This window comes from Apodemus sylvaticus, chromosome 15, assembly GCF_947179515.1.
Source record: "Apodemus sylvaticus chromosome 15, mApoSyl1.1, whole genome shotgun sequence".
Classification (NCBI taxonomy): domain Eukaryota; kingdom Metazoa; phylum Chordata; class Mammalia; order Rodentia; family Muridae; genus Apodemus; species Apodemus sylvaticus.
Window position 1 is genome coordinate 3,748,760 of NC_067486.1, and position 27,759 is coordinate 3,776,518.

Consider the following 27,759-nt stretch of genomic DNA (forward strand, 5'->3'; position numbering starts at 1 on the left):
TGACCTTGTCTACATTTCCTTATTTAAAATTTATTTTACCGAAAACATTTGTTTTACCGGCAATCCAAGTGTTTCATGAGAACCTCAGTTTTACTGAGGGAAGTCAGTAGCATGTGTATGTGGCATGTGCATATGCAGATTCTGTGCTATGTCCTAGGGACTGTCTAGGAGTTCCAAGACGTTTTAGCCAGAAGCCTAGTCTTAGATCAGAGATACTAATTCCTATTGTACCTTGCTAAACACTACTTGCCCCCAAGGGTGGATACTCTATTGATCTCTCGGGCATGCTCCAACGTCAGAATCCTACTTCTAGACTTTGCTCAACTGCTTTATTAAGAGAGTAGGACACAGCTGGCACAGAAAACAACAGACCTCAAGACTATACTTTCACTGACGGTTTCCCCTCTGCCACCCTTTGCCCTGATTCATTCATTCTCATTCTCATTCTCTCTCTCTCCTCCCCCCAACCCCCCAGACAGGGTTTCTCTGTATAGCCCTGGCTGTCCTGGAACTCACTCTGTAGACCAGGCTAGCTTTGAACTCAGAAATCTGCCTGCCTCTGCCTCCCAAGTGCTGGGATTAAAGGCGTGCGTTACCACTGCCCTGCTAGAAAGTGCCTCCTTCTCAAAACCAATAATTACAGTTCTGTTCTCTCCTTGACAGTCTGCCTTTCTATGGCATTAAACAGAAACTTCTCACTGTTTGCTATCTCTCCTTCCTTCAACTAAAGGCCATTATTTCTAACTTTTCTATCATAGCAGAACCATCAATTCTAGTATTCTACCCTGACAATGCAGGTGAGGGGAAGGTGTGATTAACATACAGGCAGGCACCTGAGCCATCAGGACCCTGAGGCCACCCCTCAGGTTAACTACACAGATAACTGAGGGCTCCTGTTCCCTGGAGTACACTGTTGGTTTTAAGGCTCTTGCTGCATGGGAAAGGTCTTTAAAACCAAGAAGCCAAGAAGCCTTGGCTCTAATTTAACTAAGAGAGTAACAGAGACAAAAAGATAAGAAATTATGGCTTAGAAAGGACACCTGACTGTGGCCAACAGAATGGTAGATAATAGAAGAGAACATGCAAGCCTAAGCCTGCTCCAGCTAACTGAGGAGAGTGCCCAAAAGTCAGCATAGTAAACAGAAGGAACGGCAGCAGTCTGGAGAGGAAAGAGCTGCCTGTAGAGAGAAGCTTTAACTCAGTTATGATACATACATACATACATACATACATACATACATACATACATACATACATATATACATATATAGAAATAAATGAAGGAAGGAAGCTTTAATACTCCTAAAATATGACAAGAGATCTTGAGTCTACTAGTATCATGATCTGGGTTTTAGTAATAAGAATTCTATCTCTCACTTGTTTTACAAAATACTCGTATTAAATACTAGTGAAATTCAAGTTTCAGTGATCAACAAAATTCTCTTCAAGCAAGAGAGTGATCACTATGAAAAGAGCAGACACTGAGCACTCTCACACAGCACTAGCCAGTACTGAATCCAGCCCTGAACAATCTGTTTATGTGGAACACTTACTGTGGAGGGCGCGTGTGTGCGTGTGCGTGTGTGCAGACATGCCCACACATGCCACAATGCACACGTGGAAGCCAGAGGACAACTTTCAGGAGTCAGTTTTCCTTGTCAACAATAAAAACTGAAGCCATCATGTTATAGGAAAAGTGCCTTTACCTGACAGTTCATCTCACCTGCCCTAAAACCCCATTTAAAGTAAATAAATGAGTAATTTTATAATTTAGGAAAACAGAGACTAATGTAGCATACAGAGAGAACTGTGTTTTAATGTGTTATTTTAAGTGTGTTTCAGACTTTCTACAGACTTCTGGATAACTCGCTGATACTTTCTCCCTTTCCTACTCAGTACCAAAGATGATGCATCAACAATTTAAGTATTCTCTGGGCCTATGTTATGCTTGCTTTTACTGATTCATTTTGCTCAATACTGCTTTTTTAAAAAAAATTACTTATTTTATGTATATGAGTCACATCAAGTGGTCTTCAGACACACCAAGTGGGCACTGAACCCCATTACAAATAGTTGTAAGCCACCATGTGGTCTTGGGAATTGAACTCAGGACCTATAGAAGAGCAGTCAGGACCTATAGAAAAGTGCTCTTAACCGCTGAGGCATCTCTTCACACCCCCCCCCCCAATACTCTCTTTAAAATCCATAAATACTGATGAGCCAGTGAACTCATTTCTAACACAATCTAATATCTGGTAATTTATCCATGAAGCCAGCAACAATAACTACTGTATACATGCTTATGTTACTAGAGTCAGCTGTGCCTATGTGGCTCTGTGTACTTGAGGGTCTCTATTCTGCTGGCTTCATTTCTAATCTGTCTCCTGCTCCCTACAGCTTTAGTTCCAGTGTCCAGACAATGTGGGTTCTGGAGTAAATCACTGACACTTTGCCTCAGAATGTTACTTAACTGGACAGATGGTGTATTTTAAAAAATGCCGCATGGTAAAAGGGGAGAAAGAAGAAGAGAGAATCGGAAATACCTCCGAGTCAGGATTGGTGTTTTGATGTAAACAGGAAGAGTGGACTTGGGGATATGAGCGAAGAATGACCAGCAGGAAAAGCGCAGGCCAATGCTGAGGGAAAGCTTTCCAGACGGAAGGAAAACAACACAGTGAACTGCGTCCTGCACATTTGAGGAAAGTAAGGAGGCTGAGGAACAACAGTGTGAACCAGGTTAGCCAAAGAAAAAATGGCGAAGAGTGAGGTGGGAGAGTGAGTGTGCTCAGGACGGAAACACAGGGGGTGGGGAAGACAGGTGGGACACACACACACACACACACACAATAACTCTGACCAAGTAGAATGAACTACCAGACCCACCTACTGCTTTATCACTAGACTAATATGCAAGAAGAATGATGTAAGACAGGCTGTTGACAGAGACCAATCATCTCAGAGACTCAGGAGAAGGTGGGAGGATAACAAGTTCAAGGCCTTGCTAAACTACAAAATGAGTTCAAGGGCATCCAGGGAAACTTAGTGAAACCACTGTCTCAAAAAGGAAAAGAGAAGGCTTCCAGGGGAGAGCTCAGTGGTGCGGTCTTTATTAACATGTGAGCTTCAAGGTCCAATGCCCATTACCTCAATCAATCTATCAATATAAAAACCAAAAAGGAAAATAAAAAATGCTTCAATGACTGCCCTTTGTACCAGGTTTAGAAGTGCAAAAAGGTTTCTAGGGTGCATTTATATAAAATCAAGTAACTATTAGGGTACTTACACAAAGGATCAATTCATCTTCTAAGGCATACACATACAGAATCCAGTATTCTGGGGTGTGTACAACATACTTCTTTCCAAGTAAGTTTTAAGCAATTCACACTCCCACCAGTGATCCATTACTATCTAATTACTACAGCACTCAGGACCCTCGGTCTCCTCAATTTTTGCCAACCTAAACAACTTCAACACCATCACCTCCCCTATCTGCTGGGGCTATCCTAAGGTCCTCCACTCTGTTTCATTCCATTTTTTTTTCCTTTTATTTTTATCCTCTAAAACTTTACTATGAATAGAGGGTTCCACATTTGCAAAAAGGTTTGTTTACATTTAAATTTTTATGTGTGTGTGTGTGTGTGTGTCTGTCTGTCTGTCTGTCTGTCTGTCTGTGTGTGGAGAGGGCAATGTTTGTGTGTGGGGGTGGTTGGGAGGCCAGAAGAGAGTACTGGATCCTCTGGAGCTGGAGTTATCACTTGTGAGTCACCTGACATAGGAACAGAAAACTCACCTCCATTTTTTCTCATTTCTATTGGCCATTCAGGATTAGTTTTCTGTGAAAACTTACTCATTTTATTAGCCTACTCTCTTATTGGATTTCTTACTCGCTTTAAGAGTACTCTGCATTTTCAGTATATAAATCTCACCAGTAATATATGGAATCTATGTAACAAATGATTTCACCCTAGTCTCTGAGTACATTCATGTCTTGACATACACAAGTTGTAAGCTTGACACAATGAACTGTGACAAGGTAGACCTTTTCCTGCTGTTGATTGTGTGCCCTGTTACTCAGGAAACCTTGGGGCTGGGGGTGAAAGGAAATGCTTATATACTATGATGGACGTGCCTCAATTAAAGTAAAATTAACACTTGGGAAGAGCTTTGAATACTTTCCAGCAGTGAGGCGAGTAAGTCTCTCCTGTGTTCCCTCTTTCCCACTTCCCCGCTCCCCTCCAGCCCCTCACTGGTTCATTAACCCTGAGGCGTCTAACTAGCCAGGCTGCTCTGTACTTCTCAGGCCTCTCACAGCAAGTCCTGGAATTGCCTGTAAGCTCCTGAACCCATTTCCTGTCCTCAAGTTCTATAGAATGTCACCCAGCATTTTTATGTACAAGTACATTATCTCACACACTGATTCTCACACAACAGTAAGGTTCAAGGGCTTGCTCACTGTAGAATATAAAAGAAGCCTACCTTTGGCCAGGTGTTCTTCAAAACAATGGCCCTCTTTCCATCGCTAAGTGCATTTCTAAAAAGAAAAACAAGAAATAAAAATACTTAAGAATTTCATGATTTTACTGTAAAAGTACTATATATATATATCATTTATCTATTTGTAAGTTGTGAATTTTACATGAATATAGCCTAGTTTAAAAAAAATTAAATCATGTAACAAATGTCCGCTATAGCAAAGTTAGAAAATGCAGAAAAGTAAAACAAAGGGGAGAAGTTATCCAGGACCCCAGCACAGCTACTCGGGAATTACATTTAGTGTTTCTAGAGTGTTCCTTATATAGCTTTGCAATATCTACATTTGACCTATCAATTATACGATTTTATGCACTATTTTTGTCTTTTAACAAAACTGATTCTCAACAATGTAGCTCTCCAGCCTTCCACACAACAGATTGGTTCAGCTACACTGAACAGAGCAGTCTCCAGAACAAAGATTTTCAATTTTCCTCATGCTGTAGTGACCCCAACCATAATATTATCTTCATTGCCACCTAACTGTAATTTTACTGTTATAAACTGTAACGTAAATATGTTTTCTGATGGTCTATAAAAACATAGATCAACAACCCCAAAGGGGTCATGACCCACAGATTGCTCTAAAATGAGTCCCCAGTAGTCTAATTAGACTGCAGCTCTGGGCCCACTCTCATCTGTAGCAAGCTGAGGTACATACTACATTAGAAAGTGTTAAACACTATCGGGCACTAGAAGGTCCACACCTTAGTTTGTGGCCTGGCATGGATCTGCAGTAACAATTCTAAGAGCCTTTTCCATAAGTGCTCACCACAATCACGCAGAAACCTAGCACTACCCAAAAATGTTCAAATGCCTAAAGCACTAGCTCAGACATACTACTCTTCCTGTGAGCTCACATACTCCCTCTCACTGGCTTCAGTACTTTATCTTCTCAGTGATAACTCACTTTGGTTTTTGTTTTTCTAGTTTAAATGTCTTGTGTAAACTTACTGGTTCATCATCTCAAAGTCACACACATCAATATATTGTACTTAAAGAAAAATTTTAAAAGAAGAAAATGAGGTAACTTATGCCATCAGACATTAACACCTACTAAAGGTATATACCAAACTATTAGAGAAGAAAAACCAAAATAAAAAAATCTCCTAAAGATAATTAGCTTAGCAGAGAAGAATGGAGGAACAGGCAGGAGAGTCTACACCAACCAATCTACAATAAGAGTAATAGCACAGTGCATGTGCCAAACAGAATAAGTGGTGCTAACCCACTTGCACACTCACACAAATGCCAGACATTGCCACAGGCTCAACAGCAAAGCCAAGCCCAGGAGTAAATCTAAGTAGCAACGCTAATCTTAAAAGTAGGAAGGAAGGAAGGAAGGAAGGAAGGAAGGAAGGAAGGAAGGAAGGAAGGAAGGAAGGAAGGAAAGAAGGGAGGGAGGGAGGGAGGGAGGGAGGGAGGGAGAAAGGAAGGAAGTCAAACTTTTAAAAGCAACACAGGAACACTGGTGGCCTTAAAGCAAATAAAGATTATGAATACAAGTGCTCACCATAAGAAAAACTGATAAATTGCATTATATTAAAATTAATTGTGTGTATATGATTCTATGTTGTAAAAGGGAGGTCAAGTGTAGAGGTCAGAGGACAACTTAGAGGTCTGTTCTCTCCTATCATGTGCATTCTGGGGATCAAACCCAGATCTTCCAGCTTAGTATCAAGTGCCTCTACTCACTGAACCATTTCATTATCCCTAAAATGAACAGTTTTTGGTGACAAGAAAACAAAGAACAAGTACTGAAGGGGACAGCCACTCAGAGTATGAACATACTTGTAAAACTTATGTCTCAGTGACTCACATCCAGACTATAAAAGTGTCAAGACATTCCACTCAGGGGCAAAGGTATAACAAATAACCAACAAGGCATTTCACAAAAGAGGTCAAGCAAACAGTAAGGATATGAGAAAATACTCAAGTATCCTTAACCAACTTACAAAATGCTAGACTAACACTAGGCTTATACCACTCCATACCCAGTGGGTCTAAGCTGAAACAGTGTTAGTGAGGACATGACTGAAACGCTCATTTGCTGCAGTAGACTGAAATGATATGTCACAGGAAACGTATGAACTGTAGCAAAACACAAGCATGTCCTCTGTCTTGATTTTACACTCAACAAGAATTTGATACAATTAACAGCCAAATACTTGAAACTTAGCAAAATGTCCATCAACGATACAATGGATAAAACATGGTATATTCAAGCAGTATGTGAATGCAAGTCCATGCAACAACATAAACTTCGAAATCAGCTTTGAGAACCACACACTTTACATGGCATGAAAAATAAACTACCCAATGGAACTCCAGACAGACTGGTCTGGAGAGACAGGTGGGCAGTGACTGGAAGAGCAGTGAGCAGGGGTTGTTTGGCTGCTGCTGTAATTTGGATGCTGTTTTCAAGTTGTCCACTTTGGAAAATCCAGTCTATTCCCTTGTTATATACATACTTCCTTGTGAAAAGATCACAAGAAACACCTGCCTTTTTCTTCTGTTGGAGAATGTAATATCATGACTGACAGCAAAATCACAGGTGTCACCCTGCCACCATGGAGGTGAGGTGGCAGCTTTCTGACCAAGACATTCAGGCTGAAAACTAAAGGCCTTAGATGACAGTGCAGAACCACCATACACCCCAGAGACACCTTCTTCAGGAGCCTGAAAATTCTGTTTCTTCACCATTTTAAGCCAGTTCAATCTGTTAACTAGACCTAAAACAGCCCCTCTTGCCCCAAGCACTTTTAGAAGTTGTCTACGGACAGTCAAGTTGGTCACAGTTCTCAGCTCACACCAGCCATCTTCTGCTCTAAGCCTTCTACTGACAGCTCCTCTGGTTATTAAATGAAGTCTGTATTTCTAAATCCAAACTGTCTCACACATCTTGGCAGCTAGACACTCCTGTGCTCTCTCATCTCTTTCCATACAACTATTTCCTGCCTTTCTGGACACTTGTAAATAGTTTCCAGGCCAGGTGTCACTCTTCCCTGACAGATATTCAAGGTTCAACTTGTGTCCTCTTTCTCTAACCATGTGCTCTCTCACCTAAAGAACTAAAAGGTTGTTTCAATATCGCCTGAACAGTAATATTAATTACCGGGGAAGCTTCAAAAAGTCCACTCTGCAAACTCTACCCTATATCAGTTAAACCAGAATGTCTGGGGTTCAAAGTTCAAATGATTCCAATATGCAATGGAGGATGAAACCTACTTTCCTACGCAATATCAAATGTATCTCTAACTTCAATCTTCTTGGACATCTATCCCAAACATGTCATTTACTTTTTTATATAGAGAAAGTCAGATTCTACCTCCTATAAATTTATTCTTCTTCCAATGCCTTCCACTGCTAATAAGCTGGCCCAAAATCTAAGAATCTGACAAGAACACAAACCAGTCTCCTTAGTCATATCCCAGCACTAAACCATGGGCCGTTCTGCCAACATCACCTCTAAACATCCCAACTCCTCCCCCTGTCCTATGCCTACTCTAGCTGCCTTCCTCCAGCCTGGCAGCCTCGCAGCTTCAGCCCTGATACAGGTCCTCCAAAGCAATTTTCTGTGTCCAACATGAACTTTTAAGGATAACACTTAACTCTTTGGAAATTTTTGGCATCTTACCACCCCTCTAAACAGTCAACAGCCATAACATAACCTGTGAAGTCTATACCCTACCCTCCCTTCTGTAATTCAGGACATGTGGCACAACAGCAGTTTCGTGAATACAACATACCACCTCCAATTTCAGGCTTCATCCTGCTGGCTCACTGGCTAGAACACAGGGACCATGTCTATCTTTGCCCACTTCTGTCATCAGCCATAACTAGAACCCTGGCGTTAGCTGTCCAGTCAGGCTGAATGGTATTACTGAGGTACCATAATAGTCTATCAACTGTTCTAACAACACATATTATAAATAATCCACCTGGCAATGTGTGAGTGTAAGTTGCACTAGATTTCCCAGCACATGGCCAGATCTTACAACTGCAACATGTGAGCAGAATAGGTGCAACCCTACTCATCCAGACCACTGCAGTCAAGAGAGTGGGATGGACATTGTGCAGTGACAATGGAACGTGTTCTGCAGTGTCAACTATTAAACACTGTGTTCTGGCCCAAGTGTTCCAACTTACTATAGTTAACATGAAAGCATGTTTATTTGCCCAGACAAGCTCCAATATAACACTTGACATATAATTTGTTTTGTTTTTATTTCTTATTCTTGGACCTTAAACATACAGAAAATGTGAGATTACCTTTCCTTCCCGATTTAAAGCTCACAGGCCCAGGCTGGCTGGTTCTGCCTATGACTGTGGGTGAATCAGTAATGAACCATTTAGCAATCAGATTAAAGGCTCCAGTGCCAGTGTCTGCACCAATGATGCAGGTGGTACTTGGTCACTAGTAGCCTATACTCTGCACTGTCTCTTAACTGACTCTGGACAGGGCATGGAAGACAACACTATCTACTGACATTCTCAAACTACAACATGTATGAATACATGGAGTATACAAGAACTCTGATACCTATCAAGGATCTCCACCCCCCCCCCCCCCCAGTATTATCAAGTAATTACTGTCAAGGTCACACTAGATTAGCAAAGAGGCAATTAGTTATTTCCCAAGTGGCTTAATGTTACTATTAAACTATGAACAAAATTCACTCAGCTATTGTCAAATATACAGTGAATAACAACCATCAACAGAAGCAGGATGCTTTAAGTCAAAGAACCTAGATTTAAAACTTTTCATGCTCCTTCATCTAACCAAAAAGCTTATCATGAATTTATCCTACAGATACATTAGTACCTGAATACTGAATAAAATTAAACCAACAGTTATTAAAAACCTGTATTTAATTACCTTAACTGAAAATAATCTATATCCTAATTTTAAGTAATCTACAGACCAATTTGAGTGGTCTATTCAAACCATATGATACAATCTAATGGATCACTTATGTATACAGCCAATAAAATGTTGCCCATGAACAAGATCTTGAACAAAAGCAAATTGTACAACAGCATGTACAGTGAGTGCAGTCTGCTTTCTACTCATTAGTTTTAAAGGGTGTGTCTCACTGAATCTCAAATTGCCTGTGCTCTGATTCATACAATAACAATCCACTTGGTTCAACATAAGCACATCTACAGACATGAGGTGTGAGGTAAACACACAGGATCTGAAGAGAGGAGGAAATGAAGACCACACGAGAGATGTCAGCGGATCCTTTCAGCTCAAAATTTTATCGCGTTACTTTTTGTTCTTTTTAAAAAGGGGGCGTATAGGATTGCAGAGATAACTCAGTGGTTAAGCATACGCGCTGCTTTTGCAGAACACCTGGACTCAGTTCCTAGAACCCACAAGGCAGCTCACAAGTGCCTGTAACTCCAGTTCCTAGAGATCTTATACCCACTTTTGAACTCCATGGGCACTATGTGCATGTGGTATGATAATGCAGTAAACACCCATACATATAAAATAAAATTGCATCTTTTTAACAGGGAGTACACCCCTTACCCTACCTCCAAAAAAGACTGGCAATTATGCTCTCTTCAAGAGCAAATTCAGTGCTTCTAAATAACAACAAACCATGTGATTAGGAGAAAACCAAGAGGAATAATTCAAACAGTACATACTAAACCTCAACCTGTGGACTTACAGAAATGTGTTCTCTCTCTCTCTCTCTCTCTCTCTCTCTCTCTCTCTCTCTCTCTCTCTCTCTCTCTCTCTCTGTGTGTGTGTGTGTGTGTGTGCGCCAGTCACACTCACGGAATGAAGTAATTATCACAGAAGCATGGTTAAGTTGCTATACCTTTGATCTCAGAAACTCAAAAAACAGATCAACAGGACTTAAAGTCTCTGCTTTACAAATAATATCTGAAGTCTAATAAAAAGGAACATTGCAAGACAGGTAAATAGATATTAGAAGGCTAAAGATTTCTCAGAGCAAATTAGAATACTCTGGGATACATGTTCTGATCTCCAATTACATTTCCCCCTAGAAATGCTCATTATACCCCCAGAAGAATTCTAATTTCTCAAATGAGTTCTACAAAAATGAATCAGAGTGGGCAATTTCACTCAGTACATTGCATAAGTTTTAATAAGCATCTAAATTAGATGTCTTAATTACTTTTCCTGCGTATGAAACTGAAATTTTCTGGTTACTTCAGTCACAACTGTCATTCTATGAATGGCTATGGTTATAACCATGTTGAAAAGTGTGCTTTTAGAAGGCCATGACAAAGAAGAATCTCATCCAAGCCAGGAGTCTTGGGGTCTGTGAAACACACACTCTCAGACTCAAGGGTTCCATGAGAGAAGATGAAGCGACAGCGACACGATGCCCAGCTCTCTACTTCACAAGCACAACATCCAGCCCAAGAGGGGTGCACACTGGCTCTTGACCTCACCCACGTCCTCTCGAAGGTCTCCAGCGAGTCTTTGTATTTTAGACTATAACCATTACAGATCACTTCAGGATGAAGCCTGTTTTCCAGACCATACTTCTCCATCTTTAGCTTTCTTCCTTGCACCACTAAACATAATATCATCGTTTCTCTCTCTTCAGGATCATTTCTCATTTTAACCTCTCTTTTCAGGATCATTTCTCATTTTAACCTTGATGTTTTCGGTGGGTTTTTTTTAAATGTGTGTTTTAAATTATACTTGTTTTGCTTTTTATCAAATAGTTCAAGTACACACAATTCAGAGAACATAATATTAACATGTAGAACAGTCATGTACCAACTTAGCAAGAAATGAACACTTTGTCATATTTACTCTGGCTCTTTTTGCAGATTTTTGGTAGTTGACGTCCTCTGTGTACCCCTCTCCCATCTCAAAACCCTTCCTCCTCCTCCTCTCCCCAGAGATAGCCACTTATTTGGTTTAACATGCCCATACACTTTAAGAACATTTGAAATTCATACGTCACAATAATATGAATATGCACATTGTTTTGCGTATCTTTTAACAGTATACAAATGGCATCACACTGTACAAATCATTCTGCAACTTGCTTGACACTCAACATTGCACTCATTTTAAGTGCTGCTTAAAACATCTTTGTATGAATATACCACAATTCATTTATCCATCCCCTCCTGATGGACATTTATGTTGGTACACATTTTTAATCTTACAAACAATGCTACAATGAAGGCTTGTACATGTCTTCTTGAGTACACGTCTGACAGTTGGGAAGGGATGACCCTAGATGTGGACGCAGAGTTTGCATATCTTCACCTTGTGAGACTGCTCTCCACAGTTACTGTACCAATTTATACTTTCTCCAGCCGAGTATGAAAGCTTCCTTTGTTCCACATCCTCTCAAATACTTGGTATTATGAAGCTTTTAAGTTTTTGCCAATCTGATGGGTATGAAAGAGAAACTTGTAGTTTTTAATCTGCATGCTATGTAAGGATAAGCAGGTCCTCACACGTGTGACTATTTGCATCATTTGTACATTCCCATGTACTCCGCCACCTTTCCGCGGTGATTAACAACCGAGGCCACGCCCAGGTCCACTGGGCTGGGACTCTGGCTGCATCACACCCACCTAAGCACACCCAGACACTGCTGGTCCTCACTGTACCTCAGTTTTCTCGTCTGAAAGAGACAGCAGCAACTGCCTCCCAAGGTTGTAAGGGTGTTTAGGAATAAATATGCATAAAGTGTTCAGGATAGAGCCTGTCATGATGCAATTTATGCATTTTTACCTTTCTAGAGCATAATCTTGCTAAAGCTATTTTTAAAATGGAATGTGTTTTCACTTTCTAATATTTTAGAATTAAAATATTTCATGATCACTTTTGCATTTTAGCATTCATTCAAGCCTTTAATCATTTTTCATTTCAGTTCTTTTGTAGTTTGATGCCTGCTTTTATAACAAATAGGAAATCTGGCCTTGTGACTGACTGGGGATGACAGCGTCTCCCAGGCTCAGTAGGTCGATAGTCTATCTCCTGCTGTCCCTGCAGCTGCTTGGCCAGATTCCCATGACAGGTCTTAGCTGGCATCCATGTGATGTGAGAATTTCACAACATCTCAACCTTGGTTATTCAGCTTTAAAAGGTTCTTCTCAGAGCAAGAGTCCTCCCGTATCCAGGCGCATGTCAATCACTGGCAGTATGTTCCTATGTCATATCATCTAGTCCAGGTAAGGACTTGGAAACTTCATTCCCGCATTACTGAGCAAAACCACTTAAGCAGTGTTTGAGAAGGTCGGAGGCAACAGCAAACGCAGTGTAGCATAATTCTGCATGTTAAAGGAGTATCAGATATACGCTGGTGACTGCCTGGTAAGAACCAGTGGCTCTCCTGCACACTAACCTGCCTGTTACCAAATGTATTCAACTACAAGCTGGAACGTGAGTGGGGCAAATGAATAGGTAGGCTGCTCTATGCTTGGCTTTCACCTCATGCTATCTGGAGGCTGTGTTTCTACTGCCACCTCTTGTTGTAGCAGGGGTTCAGGAAAATTCTCCTCATGTATCTATCTTTCAAATACTCATAAAGGCAAAATCACCCTGGTTTATCTCTCAGCTTTCAGAGCTGGAGAATAAAAGTCCCTCTGCCTGCTAAGATTTCAGTGAGATATCAGTTTTCACCAGAGGCTAGTCAGGTCATAAACCTATTTATCTGATCTTGAAAGCACACAAATTCACCTTCAAACAGTGCAGATTATCTGTTAATTCTGGACCTAGCCAGAAACAATAACCTAGACATTTGTAGCTCATTTCTTGTCAGAACCAGTTGAGAACAGTGGTATTGATGGAAGACTGTGTCAAGCCCATCCATTCCTCTAGTCTAGATAGCCTCGGATTATCCACGGCTTAAGCAATCTAACAGCTGCATAACGTTAATACAGCGGTTTTCTCCAAGGTGGTTGGATTACTGGTGATATTTATTTTCTTCTTTTTAAACTCTTGTATTTTCCAAATTTTCTACCATGAGAATGTATTCTGTTTACAATAAAAGAGAAACACAATAAATGTTACTTTTTAAAAGCTACACACTTGGAAGATACTATCCTTTCCCCACTCCCACTCTCCCACGTGCCCAAGTAAAAGTGTTTTTTGCATATAGAAACAGCTAGTGTAGATTCTATGGACTTTCATGACTTCACAAAGAAACCTATGGTGAAACCCCAAACTAAGTTTTTCCTATCATTTTTGGAATTTTTCTCTATCACTTAATTAACATTATTACTGACCCACATAAGTAACTTCTAAGTTAATCATGAGGAACCACCTTCAATCAAGCAATTGCTCTAAGTGTTTCTTTACAAATAATGAGAATTTCATGACTTTTCAAGTTTTCCTTCTTTATTTTAGGCAACAGAAGATCCAGGCAAAAATGAACTTTAACTAGTATCTACACAAGACCTTGGGCTAGGCAGCCTTGCTCTGGGGGTGGGGGTGGGGGGAGTTCCAGGTTCTAATTTAGTTTTGTAGCTTGATGTGTTCTGAGTATTTCTCTTAGCAAGAATGCAGTTTTGGACCCATTCTCTTACATTAAGGCATAATCGAATACAACAATCTATATTGTTTAATATTAACACAATTTATATACTAAAGTTTTTTAAATGAAGGGCAATAAAATCACAGTATTTTTTTTCAGTCTTCCTCAACTCATAAATAAAAGCAAAGTTTAAATTCAACATAAGGAACTAATTATAATTGTAGTCCATTAATACCATTAATTTTCTATGTATTCTTTCACTTATGAAGATATTTACCTAATTTTATATAAGAGAACATAAACAGCAAAAGTATACTATGCAGGTTAGATGGAGGAAAAGGACGGAATATATTATAGATGTTACAATATTGGCATCATCAGCGTGATCTGTTTAAAACTCATTATCACCACTAACTAGCTGTAGGAACTGTCCATGAGGAAAATGAGGAAAATACATAACATGCCTATTAAGGGTGCTGTGAGACTTAAATAACTCGTTAAGTGTTTAAAATAATGTATAACATACATTCGCATTCTGCTGCAGTCATAAATAAAACCTTTTTTACCCACTTAACTTCTTCAAAAAACTATTCAGGGTTTTTCTTGCATACCTGCAAGACAAATAAATGTTTCCCTAAAATAAGTATTAGGCATAAAATTCAGTAGTTAGTAATTAACCAACTTACCTAAACTGCCCCATACGAAGAAAACAGAGAGCTCGGTTACCATAAAGAAGATGGTTTTCAGGTCTTAAAAAGAAGTAACATTTAGTCAGTAAAACACATCATATCTGAAACAAACAAAAATCACTTTGATAACATAAGATATTTTTAAAAATTTTAAAACTTTACAACTATGTGGCAGAGCAGAAAAAAATAAGGGATTTAGAGTCTTACTGACTGAAATTCAGGTTTTTGACATTTTCGGTCACTATTCAAAAGGTAATTACTAATGTATCTAGTTCATAGTACTGTGAGAAGTATTATTAAAAAGCTAATCAACTACAAAGCATACAACTGCTCAAGACAAGAGCACTTATGTACATGAAGCTGTGCACTTAGACAAAAGAAACTGCAAATGCATCAGTAGTAACAGGCAGATATTTTTCAAATTTTATTAATTTTCATTATCTGATTCTGGGTGGTCAAAACCTATTCCTTCCTTAACAGAGTGGGAGTGGAATGCTTTAGGTGTGATATCCAACTGGATTCCCTCAATCCCCATGAAGAAGGTAGGAAAAGGGGCAGTCTACAGAGCACCCAGCTCAGATGAGGAGTATAAACAGAGCAAGGCGGCCTGAAAGGAGGCTGAAAGAAGATGGAGCATCTGAGTGAGGTGTGGACAGAGCACGTACACACATTCTCTCAACAACTACAACTATCTCCCTTAAAACTTCCCCAAGAAAACAGAGCTTCCTCAATGACAACACATTCAGTATGGGGAACACCTTCCTCATCATCAGTTAACAGTATGAAAGGAACAGTAGATAGAAAAAGAAAGAAGACAGATGTCTCTGTAAAAAGTCTGTAGAAAACAGGGCAGAGTGGAGAAGACTCACAGTCTGGCCTGGTGTGCTTGAGATTCCTGGCTGGTTCATGTATCCAGGCTACCAGCACTGCTCCTAATACTTACAGTGAGGAAACCTACTCTGTGTGGCAATTGAAGATATTCTATAATTCATCTGCTTCTACTTCTCCTAAGAGTTTAACCTGATCTGCCAAATAAAAAGGATTTTATTTTTTTCTACTTTGCTCTTACCTATATTCAATGGCTCTGGTGTAATAAATAACAGCTATTTCAAACTTTTCCTTTGAAAACTCTTCATTTCCTCTCATTTTCATTAGTTCTCCTTGCTGAGAAACCAAAGTAAAAGAATCCCATCAATTACCTCCAAAGACAATCAAGAAGCCCACACCCAGGAGAAATATCTTGGTTTCTGTCCTTGCTTTCAAAGTAACATGGGGGTTATTTACACAGAAAATGAAAATGCAATCTCTAATATTTTGATACATTCAATTAGAACTGAAAACATCCATGGCTTCTGCATCTATAGATGCTGAAACCCATACAGATAAAAAAGATCTGGAAAAAGAGTAATAAACATATACTTTTTTGTCCTTAAAAATTTAAATTTTATTTAATTTCTGGCTTTTTAAAACAAGGTTCTCTGTTTTAAAATCTTCTGTTTTGTTATCTTGTGTGTGATATATGCCTTCGTGTACATATGTTGGGAGGAGTGTGCACATGCCCTTGGGAGGTAATCTAGAGAGAACAGGTACATGCAGTTGTTACTCTGTATACGTGCATGTGTGTGTATGGAGGAGGGTTGCTCTCCTCTATGTCTTTCCAACTTACTCCCTTGAGACACAGTCTCTCACCGAACCTGAAGCTAAAATCAACACATTAAAACTACTAAATGATTTTTAATTTAGTTTGTTAAAAATTTAATTGATGTGTACTTTATAAATACATATTATAAATCACTAAAACAATGTTCTGCTGTGTACAGTATTTTGTAGGCACATTTTTAAATAAAATTTATTCGTGTATAGTAATGTAAAAATCAGATGTGCCTGGCAGTGGTGGTGCATGCCTTTAATCCCAGCACCTGAGAAGCAGAGGCAGGTGGATCTCTGTGAACTCAGCCAGCCTGGTCTACCGAGTGAGTTTCAGGACAGCCAAGGCTAAACAGAGAAACTCTGTTTTTAAAAGCCTGAAATTCAATGAAAATTAAAAATAAGTAAAAATGAGATGAATTTGAGTTTTTAGCAAGTGTAGTGGTATCCAATAGTCCTGGGTATCTCAGTATATATACACATAAATCATTAACTCACGGGCAGTGTTGACTAACTGCTAAAAATATGTAGCAGGTTAGTAAGAATATACATAAAAACTGCTACATATATAACTGATTTTTCACTTCATACTCACATTTTTAATTAATGAAATTATTTTCAATGGCTTTAGTTATAAAACTCTATAGAAATTAACATCTCTAAATATTCTCTTTAAACTGAACCAGGAGTTAGTACTTCCTTAGTGAGCTGTGGAGCATGCTCTGCATCCCAGTTAGCAAAGAATATCACATTTGCTCAATATAGTACAATCCTGGTGGAAAAAAATTCTAATTTTTAAATCATTAGAAATTTTGATTAAGATAGCATTTCTTCTTTTAAAAAACAAACCAAAACCAAAAACAAAACCTAAATCAGAATTCCTCAACATTTCCCCTTAAGTATGTTACTATGTTACTTTACAGTAATTCCATTATTTTATTACTCAAGCCTATTAAAAGTTTAACAGAAAAATCTTAAAATAGATTTACAGGTAAGTATTCTTACCTTCACACACTGCATGCAACTATGCCTTCTAAATTCTTCTAGCAAGTTGCAATTTTCAGTTACAACTTTAGTAATATGGTACTTATCTGAAATTTGTATTAGAAGGTGAAAGAAAGTATTAGTTTTAAAATGGTATTGATAATATTCTAGTTCTTGGTTTAAATAGGTAAGTCTATTATTATGTTTATTTTACTATTAAATGTTTTTAAATAGTTTGGGTGTTTTTGTAATGTTACATATACATTAAATAGTTAAAGAGTAAAAATTTAGGGCTGGGAATGCAGTTCAGTGTTAATAGCAATTACCTAATACATTTAAGATCAGATCCTGGATTTATCCTTGAGATCTCAATCAATATGGTAAAAAGTAACAGAAAACCACTTCGTTGCTTTTGTGAATAAAATCTGTTTCTTTATTTCTAGCAATTAAAATGTATTATTACATTCTCACTAGAGTGATATTCTTCCTTCTTTCATAATACACTGTGATTAGGGCTCCTAAGTATCAAAGCCAATTCAACAAACGGTATGAAGTATTCAACGTGCCAGACAGTATGTTCAACAAAAATGTGTAAAAACAAAACCCTGAAAAATTATTTTCTAAAATGTACTTACTGTAATAAAATATTTAAAAGGTTTTAATATCTGGCTTCCCAAAAGTTAGTGAAGTTATTTGAAATATTATTCTAATAGAAAAGTTAGTAAACTAATAAAAATTAAAACAGATACACTTTGTACCCAAAGGTTGTCAAGCCTCATTTTCTGCACTTTAAGCTATGATATAAAAAATATTTTAAAAGTTTGATTTAAAAATTTACAACAAAATTACAGTTAAGCTTCTATGTAACCAATCATTAATTTCCAAGATTAAAGGAACATTGAACATTAAAGATTTGAGCAAAATCTGGGATGGTCATGAAACAAGAGTATTAAGACACAGAGTTAAGTTTTAGAAAAAAGCCAGTGTTCTAACTTCAGAGAACATAGTGAGTTCTAGTACTTACAAGACTGAGGAAAATTATCCAACTCAGTGGTTCTCAGCTTTCCTAATGCTGCAACTCCTTAATACATGTTGTGTGGTGACGCCAGCTATAGTTATTTTTGTTGCTACTTCATAACTGCAATTCTGCTATTGTTTTGAACCATAATATAAATATCTGATATGCAGATGGTCTTAGGTAACTGATAAATGATCATGACTCACAGGTTGAGAACCATGCTCTAAACCCTAAAATTCTGACTACCCTCAAAACAGCGATAAAAACAAAATCTACACTCTCTGGATGCAACACATCCCAGTGTCCAACAACCCTACCACCAAGTTCTGCCTCTATTTACTTATAAGCATCTAAACCAACTGACAAAATACACTTTTCTTTCTCGGTCACAATGACAAGTTTCTGCTCTCATCATCTATTACAGGGCCAAGTATTTACTGTCTTAAGACTCTAAGTATACCATAAAAACACTACTAACATACAAATGCTTTAAAGTAAAACACTTTTTAAAGTAAAGCACAGAAGGCAGTTCCATCTTAATCAAAGAGTGGATGTATCAGTAAAGTGATGACATCCACTAAGTAGGAGCTTTAAGACTATATGCCACACCAGTGAGACAAGAAATAGAGAATAAACTAACTGATTACTGTTAAGAAAAATTATCTTATTTGAGCATTATACCAGAAGAAAAACACTATTAACCATTCCTAAGATAAATTGAATATCATCTATGAACACAATCCATCTTCCCAAATAATATTCTTTAAAGAAGACTCAACATTTAAAGCACTTATACTTACATTCAGTAAAGAAAATACTTAGCATGGGCCAGCAACTGTCAACTGATCCTAATTTAGGTAGAATTGTTACATCACCCGTGTATTTTATCCAATTTAAAGCATCTTCCATTGCCAAGATTTTCTGTTTCAAAAGAGGAATGAAAAGGGGAATCTGAGTTTAAGTCTAAATGTGTGTTTGCCTTCTGTAGCACGTCAGACCATTAATATGCATCTCACACACTGATTTTCATCACTCCATCATGCAATTGAGGACAGCTGGACTCCTACATACAAGTTAAGAACAGCCATTGTGGACTCACAGCTATCTTCATGTGGCTGTAGACATCTCATAGATCAAGAGTGTTTCTGCAGTGATTACAGACATGGAAATTGAGGTCTATAACCCTGGGCTGTTGAGGTAGCAGGAGAATACAGTACTATAAAGGTAGATGAGGAGTCTCAGGTCACATGTCAACTAGAGATCTATGCTGACCACCAGGTGTAAAGGCACAGATCAAGGTCAGAACAGGGCCACATGATCTGTAGCATATGGCTGGGCAAAAGGGCAATCAGTGCAATGGTACTCCTCAGGAGTTCACAAAAATATTCTTTTTACTTTAGTTTATTTTAAAGAATCTGAATAGCTGAATTGCCAATATTCATATTAGGTTTAAAGGAAATACACCAACATTTCTGTCTCCAGTAACATTACAAAAAAACTTATCTTTCCACATGAACATTACATGTGTGTATGTGTATATGTATATCATACCAAGGGCTTAATTTCATTGAACAAATATATGTAAGATAAATAATCTACAGACAGAATGAGTCACTTGCAAAAGGCTTATAACTATACTACATATATGATTTTAAAACTGAGGCAAATCCATAAAATAAGATTATTTCTATAATACATAGAAATTAGTATTACCAAATACTACATGCAAAAGGTTGGGTATACGGAGTCATTATCTGAGAAACATGCAGTGAGATTGACTATTGATCATTTACAGTGTGTGTGCTAGGTTCTCATATTTAACACTTACATTTTCTATTTTATAGCCAATTTTCAATAAGCCTTCTATAAGGAATGAATCATTCTGCAAAACAAAACAAAAAAAGAACAAAAACCACACATTTTTCCGTATTCTGTGAGTTTTGTTTGAATTCTTTTCTTTTTGGAGGGTTGGGTGAGGCGGCATGTGTGTATGGGGTATACACATGTTTATGTGCACTTATATGTGTGTGGAGGCCACAAGTTGACCATGGGGAAGGAAGGTATCTTACTTGAAGGCAGAGCTCACTATTTCACTAATCTAGCTAGCCAGCCTAACTCTGAAAATTCAGTCTCTGCCTTCTGAAGTGCTAAGAATACAAGCTGGCCACCATGTCTACCCAGCACATACACAAGAGCTTGAAGATCTAAACTTTGATCCTCACTCTGGCCTGGCATCTTCCTAGCCTCGTAACTGAATTTTCTAATGAAAAAAACAAATAAGAAGAAGAAGAAGAAGAAGAAGAAGAGGAGGAGGAGGAGGAGGAGGAGGAGGAGAAGAAAGAAGAAAGAAGAAGAAGGAGAAGAAGGAGAAGGAGAAGAAGGAGAAGGAGAAGAAGAGGAGGAGGAGGAGGAGGAGGAGGAGGAGGAGGAGGAGAAGGAGGAGGAGGAGGAGGCCTCTATTGTAAGGAAAGTTGTGAGCTACACCATGACATCTCAGTTAACAAAAGCCACAGACAGGACAAACATCCCCTGAGACAGTAATAAACCTGAAAACTTATCACCTCCATTTTATTCCAGCTACTGTGACTTCCCAAGGCATCACTCATAATAAACAGCCATGCGATATTTACCACAGCACACTTTCTACCATTATTTTAGACTACTCACTGTACATATCGAGAGAGAGAACAGTAGAACAGCAAGCCACACTGTACTGGCTGCAGTCTCATACAACCACATCTACCCTGTCTCTTGTTTACATCCAGAGACTGGCCACAATCATCTTAGCTCCACATTAAATACAACCTAGGAGATTCAAACAGGGAAACTAGCTACCAATTCAGTCCTCAGAATGTGTCCCGTCACTAAGTGATGTCTAACTACACTACTCTACATGCTTAGCAGTGTACTCCCCACAGTATTGATAGGATTCATTTGTCCTTTAGCATCCTAATAGAATTCAGAAATGGTCTTCCATATAGGTCTAGTTGAAGTTCATTACACCTAGACTATTAATAAAGGTAAATGCATTATTTGTAAGTTATTACAGCTGATTTCAGCAGAAAGCACCTTTACCAAATTTAAGTTTCAACTAGAATAGTACCAAACACTGAAACAAATAAAAACTCATATAAAGATCCACAACACAGTACAAAACGCCCCATCAAGTCTTTCATGACAAATTCTACTCAAATCCAAATTACTTGTTATGGTGGTGGTGTTCATTAAAAGATAACCCATCACTTTAAGAGTCTGTGACAGGAGCTTTCACAAACCAGGGCTTACTTTCATTTATGATCAATTCCAGCTTCTATTCCTTAGCAAGATGCAATCCCCACCCCCACTCTGGCACATGGAACCAGTATATTGGCCTTGTCACTTTAATACTGAGCATGTCCATAAACAAAATGCAAATAAAAGCACTGTCTGCTAACTGCTATAAGCTGGAACTACAAGATAAACACCATCTATTTACATGCTTTTGTGTGTTTGCTTGTCTTTTTGTTTCTTTTGTGTGTGGGATGGACAGGAACACAGTATAGTGTATGAACTGATAGACGAACACATGTGTGGTGAGCCATTCACACATGCTGAGGCCAAAGAAGGACATCAGGCTGCTCTCTAACACCTTCCATCTTTGAGACAGTCTCTCATTGAATCTGGAGCTAGGTTGGTGGCCTGATCCTCCTGTCTTAACCCCCTTACCATAGTGTTGGGTTACAAGGCCAGGATCTAAATTCAGGCCCCCATGTCCACACAGCAAGCACTCTTACCCTCTAGCCCTCTCTCCAGCTCCTGTTCATTTACATTCAAATGAGTGGGACCCACATTCTACCACTTACTGCAACTTTCTTTGCCAAATCCACAATGTCTTCCATCAACTCAAGATGCTGTAATTTCTTCAAACTTATCTCAGCAGCACGAGACCGGCTTAAAGACAATGTTTTTTTAAGATTAGGATCCCAAATGTAATTATTTACTGAATGTTACATTTATATGAGCTTTATATTTATAGTTCTACTTAAACTATGTGGAAAGTTCTGTTTTCTTTATTCTATCAGGTATTCAATAAGCAAACTAGACACTGATATCTTTTCCTCCTTTCTATAGCACTCAGCTTTAAGTCTACAATCTATTACTATTCAGGGAATTCATTAAAATGTTATACTCATTTATACTCAAATCCCAAATCTTTACTTTTCTATCTGATTAAGCAAAGATAACATTCCAGAAAGAGGCACAAGCCTCCCACTGTACTTGTTATTCCTCAGTACTGTACAACATGCTAACACAGTTCTAAACAATTATTATTATATAGTAACTTACATGGCTTCTACACAGGGGTGCAATCTTGATATTATAGAACTGTGTTGATGTTGAAAAAGAAGTGGCCAGAAGATGTACAGCTTAATGGCATCACAGTAATCTTGTAGGATGGAGAGTGGCTTACTGCACCATATATTGCAGATGTCATATTCTTAATTAAATTAAAAAGTTTAAAATTAGTATTTTCAAATGAATCTATACCATTTCAATAGAGGAAAAGTAACAATTGGTATACAAGGGTAAAAATTGAAGGAATAAAATATTCAACTATTAGATATTAGGAAATTTTAAGTACTGGCTGTAGCTTTACAAAAGATTAGTTTCTAGTCTGAGACAAGAGTCTCAGCATGCTGATCAAAGCTGGCCTTGAGTTTCTAATCCTTCTGCCTCAGCCTCCTTCCCAAGTGCTGGGATTACAGGCCTATATTACCAAATCAAGCTAAAGATACATTTTAAAAGATAAATTTGCTATGTTGGTATGACTGGATGGATAGACCTCCCTTAATAGTCTAGCAACAAATTAGCATTAAAGTATTAATATACTCACCTAAATTTTTCTCACTTTGGGCATAATCTTTATATTGCATACCCTAAAAGAAGAAAATTATTCTGATTTTTATCTGGTAAAATGTGAAAGTATGTATGATTTGTGGTCTCTAAACTCATCTCGGGCCTTCTCATTTGATTGCTCTGAGTTTGTTCCTTTTTCTCAGGAGCCTGGTTGATCTCCAGTCAAAGTAACTACTTCTCACCACTCTGGCGACACAGCCCTTCCCTTCTGAAATCATCTCTTCAGAAGCACGTGTCCTGTCCTGTTGATACATATGCTACAGACTGCTCTAAAGCAATTAGCAAGCCTACTCACCACGCCTTCATAGTACAGCTGGGTTACTCGAACATAATCGTCAGTGGTAAAGTCAGGAGTACAGATACAGTCATCCTCATAGGGGTAGTCTTCCAGTAAGATATCATCTGCCAAACTGAGACCTCCCTCAGCAAAGTCATCCATGCTGCACAATCCTAAGGAGACAGCGACATTCTAGTCAGCAGTGGCATCACCTGAGTTAGCTGAACAGCAGCACTTTTCCCTATGGTATAGAACCACGTTGGTTCCTGTATCCTAAGGAAGTACCTCCAATCAGAACACTGAAGCCTGCATATTCTCATCCCTAATTCACTGTTCTTTCTCCCAGGCTCTTTTGAAAGAGTTTAATCTGTTTCTTCTTTTCTTTAGGTTCACATATTCACCAGTTCTACTCTGAACTCAATATGTATCTCCCATGGGCATCTCACTCTGTATGTGCCTAGCAAGATACACGTCTTCAGAAAGTGTTTGCTCAATGCAGAAAAGACATTCTCCTGCTGTATACTTTCCTACCTGCTATATGACATACCATAAAATATACCATTTCTCAGTATATTAACTGCTACACTCTCAACCATCCTGCCTCTACTGAGCAACCACTTCCTGTTAGTTGCTCATATTTTCCTAGTTCTGTTCATCTCTCAGCAAGTATCTATCTAGGGCAGAGGGGTAAAGCTGGAGTAGTTCGCTGAAATGCTCTGCTCTCCATGGCCACATCCAGACTTAGCATCCTAATTATTCCTTGCTATTCTCTCAACTACTATAAACATATCCTGTGCTTCTAGGCACAAATCAAAAAATATTTGTAATGCTTTTTCAGAGGAGGAAGAGGAAAACTTATCTCAGGTTTTTGACTTTTGTTTTTCCCTAAAGAAAGTTCAATAATGAAGTTTTCCTTCAGAGCAGTACACTAAGTACCACTCAGAATTCAGTATCTCATTACTTCTAGTTCTTGCCAAGTAGTCACAGTCTTATCTTTCCATCACCAGCGCCAACATAATACCCTCTTCAAACCCTACTGTTGTTAGGTCAAGATCATCTTTAAATAGACCACCACCAATCCTTAGAACACACACCTATTTCTTCAATCAAACAGTATGTTCAGTTTGATGTGTGAAAACCTGACAAAATCAAAAGAGTCAGCCTCCTCACAAACTATTCACACTACAGGTCACACACTGTGCTGAAGTGCTTCTACAGGCATCTTATGACTTATCCTCACAGTAACTGTTCACAGTAGCACCACCATCTCTCCTGCACAAATATATTTTGAAACCATTTTTGTAAAATAATGTGCTCAGGGTCACCAAGTAAGGAAAGATTCAAACCCAGTCCTGTGGCCTCCCGATCTTCTCTCACACATGGTAACTCACCACAGCTACTTTTCCTTATCATAGCCACCTCCTCAGCTCTTGACTGTTTTCACATTTAAGAACAGTCTTCTCTCTTTCAAGTCCACCATCCCAGCCATAAGGCCTATGCTGGTGATGCCTTTCTCAACCAGCATTAATGTCACTTCCTACTTCACTAGGCTCCTCTTCCCAGGGCCACTTCTCACACCATAGCTATTATTTTTAAATCCTTCACTCTGAGCAGGTCCTCTCTGACCACACCACAATCATTACAGCTGTCTTCTTTTTCAACACCTCCTGCTCTAATCAAGAATGTTCTTTTTCCTACGGAGTCCTCTATTTCCATCCTCTCTTGGCTTCCTACAATTTGGTTCCATTTCTACCTTTTGAGGAAAACTACTTTTAATAAGGCTATTAATGCCCATCTACAATAAAATGGTCATCTATAATATCTGAGAAGTTTGCCTGTTCTGAATGAACAGCAGTTCCAGAGTATAAGAAATTTACATAATAGTTGAAAAAAATTAAAGACACACAGCAGCCAAAATAAGACACATAATAATGGAAAATGTTATCCTCATAAATAAGTGTATGTATGTGCCTGTATGTATAGTGTATACACTCACTTTCAAAGTTCACTTTTTTTTACTATAAATACAGAAAAAGACAAGATCTGTCATAACTTACAAAATCACCACCATGGTATAAATTACAATATAACTGGCAGACTCAAGTCCCTCTAACATGATGCTAGTCATTCAAGTCTAGCAGATCTCATGACACCACACACAGCAACAACTGTACTGTGGTAACAATGCTGGTGCAATTTTCTAACGTTCCATTTGGTTTAACTGGTGAGGCAATGTGGTAAAATGGTCCAGAGCATGAACTGTGGGACAAGAGTGACTGGGTTGGAACCCTGATGCTCCCATTGCCTAAGTGTGTAATCCAGAGCAAATTACTTCTCTGTGCTTCAGTTTCTTTACATACTGAGAGCGAATAACAATACCACCTTCCTGACTAATCTACTAGTACATATAAAGTACTTTCAGGGTACCAGGCATGTTAAGAAATACAATAAATACTAGCTGCTATTAACACTGGAGATGAATTTTTAAAATCTGCTGTTTTTAGATGATGCCAGCTAAATAGTCTACCTTAATTGCTAAATCCAAAGAGGACTTTTCAGCTTACAACTTACTTGACACTGTGGACCACTTCCTCCTTCTGAGGACTCTTCATATGCACTCCAAAGACCATCTTCTGGTTTTCTCCTCCTATTGGTCTGGCTGCTCTTCCTCAGTTTCCTTCATGGGCTCGTCTTGTCCATTCCCCGCCACCCAGTGTCAACTCTCTTTTTCCTCACTCTTACTCTCTCTGAGTGTCCTTACCCACACACCCATGGCTCACAGCAACACTTTCTGAACTTTCATCATTTGCATAGCTTCACCATGATTTTTGCTGTTTCCATTTATTGCATGAATTTTATATTTCCCCCTTATGTTTACTTAGCCTAAATAATAAGGTCCATGATATCACAGGTTTGGTATTCAAGTTTTTCAGGCACATTAAGTCACTATTAAAACCTTCCAGGTATTTATCTATGTATCTATGTTTAAATTAGCTCAGGTAGTACCACCATAGAAAACACTGGATCCCAAATGCCAAAGGTTCCCAAATCTCTCCAGGCTGGGCCACCTCTCTCAACTTCTAGAAGTTCCATATCAATTGCTACTATCTTAACCAAAATGTCTCAAAAGCTCCTCATATTCAGAAAGTTCAAAAACAAACATCTTTTCCCTCAAACAAAAACTGTCAAAAGAAGCCAAATCCTTTCTTCTTTCTGTGTACTATTTATCAATTATTGCTCTAAAAGCTAAATGGTTATCCAAACTAAAAAATGTGAAAGAAATCAAAAATGCAGATCAACACTGATTTCCCCACTTTCCTTAAACATTTCCATCCAATTTACCTATGCCACTCCTTCCTAAAAAACAAAATATAACAAAAACCATGTGAATAAACCACAGATACTTCATGTCTAATGTCAATGCCTTAGGCACTTTTCTCCTATGAACTAATGTAATACAACAAGCAGTCTCTTAAGTGGTGGCTTGTCTTCACCTCAGCATCCTCTGAAACTCAAGCCTATCATCTCACTGATCAAATCAACTCAACAGCCTCTCATTGGTATCGAAACAGTACTCTCTCCCAACAATATGCACATAAGGCCTGTTATAATACCATCGCTGCTTCTGTCTCGCCACTATATAACACATGGCCTAGACAAAGTCACAGCTGGCTGTTGGTCACTCCCTAGCAACCTTATTCTGCAAGCATATAATGCTCACCAGTACTGCTCAGCTAAGGAAGCAATTCCTGATCATCCCAATGCACTGAGTTTAAACTTATTTTAATATTAACAAAATTTAGTAAGAAATCCTATTTGATGAATTTTTTTCTAATACAAGCTAAAACTATACAGTTACATATTAAGACAAAGTACTTACTAGATACTGAAGAACTCAAGCAATAAAGGGTAGTGGGAGATAAAGCACAGATTTTTAAGACACAGTCTCACTATTGGAGCCCTAGCTAGCTTAGAACTCACTACGTAGACAAGTGGTACTCACAGATATCCACCTCTCTTTGCCTCCCAAATTCTGAGATTAAATGTGTGTACCCTTGGGTCTGGCATATTACAGATTTTTTAAATGTTTTTTAAAAATGTTTTGTCCAGGGCTGGAGAGATGGTTCAGCGGGTAGGAGCACTGACTGCTCTTCCAAAGGTCATGAGTTCAAATCCCAGCATCCACATGGTGGCTCACAACCATCTGTAAGGAGATCTGACTCCCTCTTCTGG

At 38.5% G+C, this 27,759-nt stretch overlaps 1 protein-coding gene across 11 annotated transcripts in view; it reads right to left on the reverse strand.

The window, feature by feature from the left end:
• Positions 1-27,759, reverse strand: part of Ttc3 (tetratricopeptide repeat domain 3) — a 101,569-nt gene that overhangs the window by 65,745 nt on the left and 8,065 nt on the right. For 8 of the 11 annotated variants that reach the window (XM_052158973.1, XM_052158975.1, XM_052158977.1 and 5 more), the window contains 10 exons: positions 23,545-23,699; positions 23,227-23,269; positions 22,680-22,830; positions 22,196-22,283; positions 20,182-20,235; positions 19,154-19,274; positions 17,357-17,442; positions 15,774-15,868; positions 14,702-14,764; positions 4,477-4,531 (listed from right to left, as the gene is read on the reverse strand). In XM_052158973.1, coding sequence (XP_052014933.1) covers positions 4,477-4,531; positions 14,702-14,764; positions 15,774-15,868; positions 17,357-17,442; positions 19,154-19,274; positions 20,182-20,235; positions 22,196-22,283; positions 22,680-22,830; positions 23,227-23,269; positions 23,545-23,688 — 900 coding nt within the window. In that variant the 5' untranslated portion in view covers positions 23,689-23,699. The remainder of the gene's footprint in view (positions 1-4,476; positions 4,532-14,701; positions 14,765-15,773; positions 15,869-17,356; positions 17,443-19,153; positions 19,275-20,181; positions 20,236-22,195; positions 22,284-22,679; positions 22,831-23,226; positions 23,270-23,544; positions 23,700-27,759) is intronic. The other 3 variants (XM_052158979.1, XM_052158980.1, XM_052158972.1) reach the window with 2 other exon arrangements.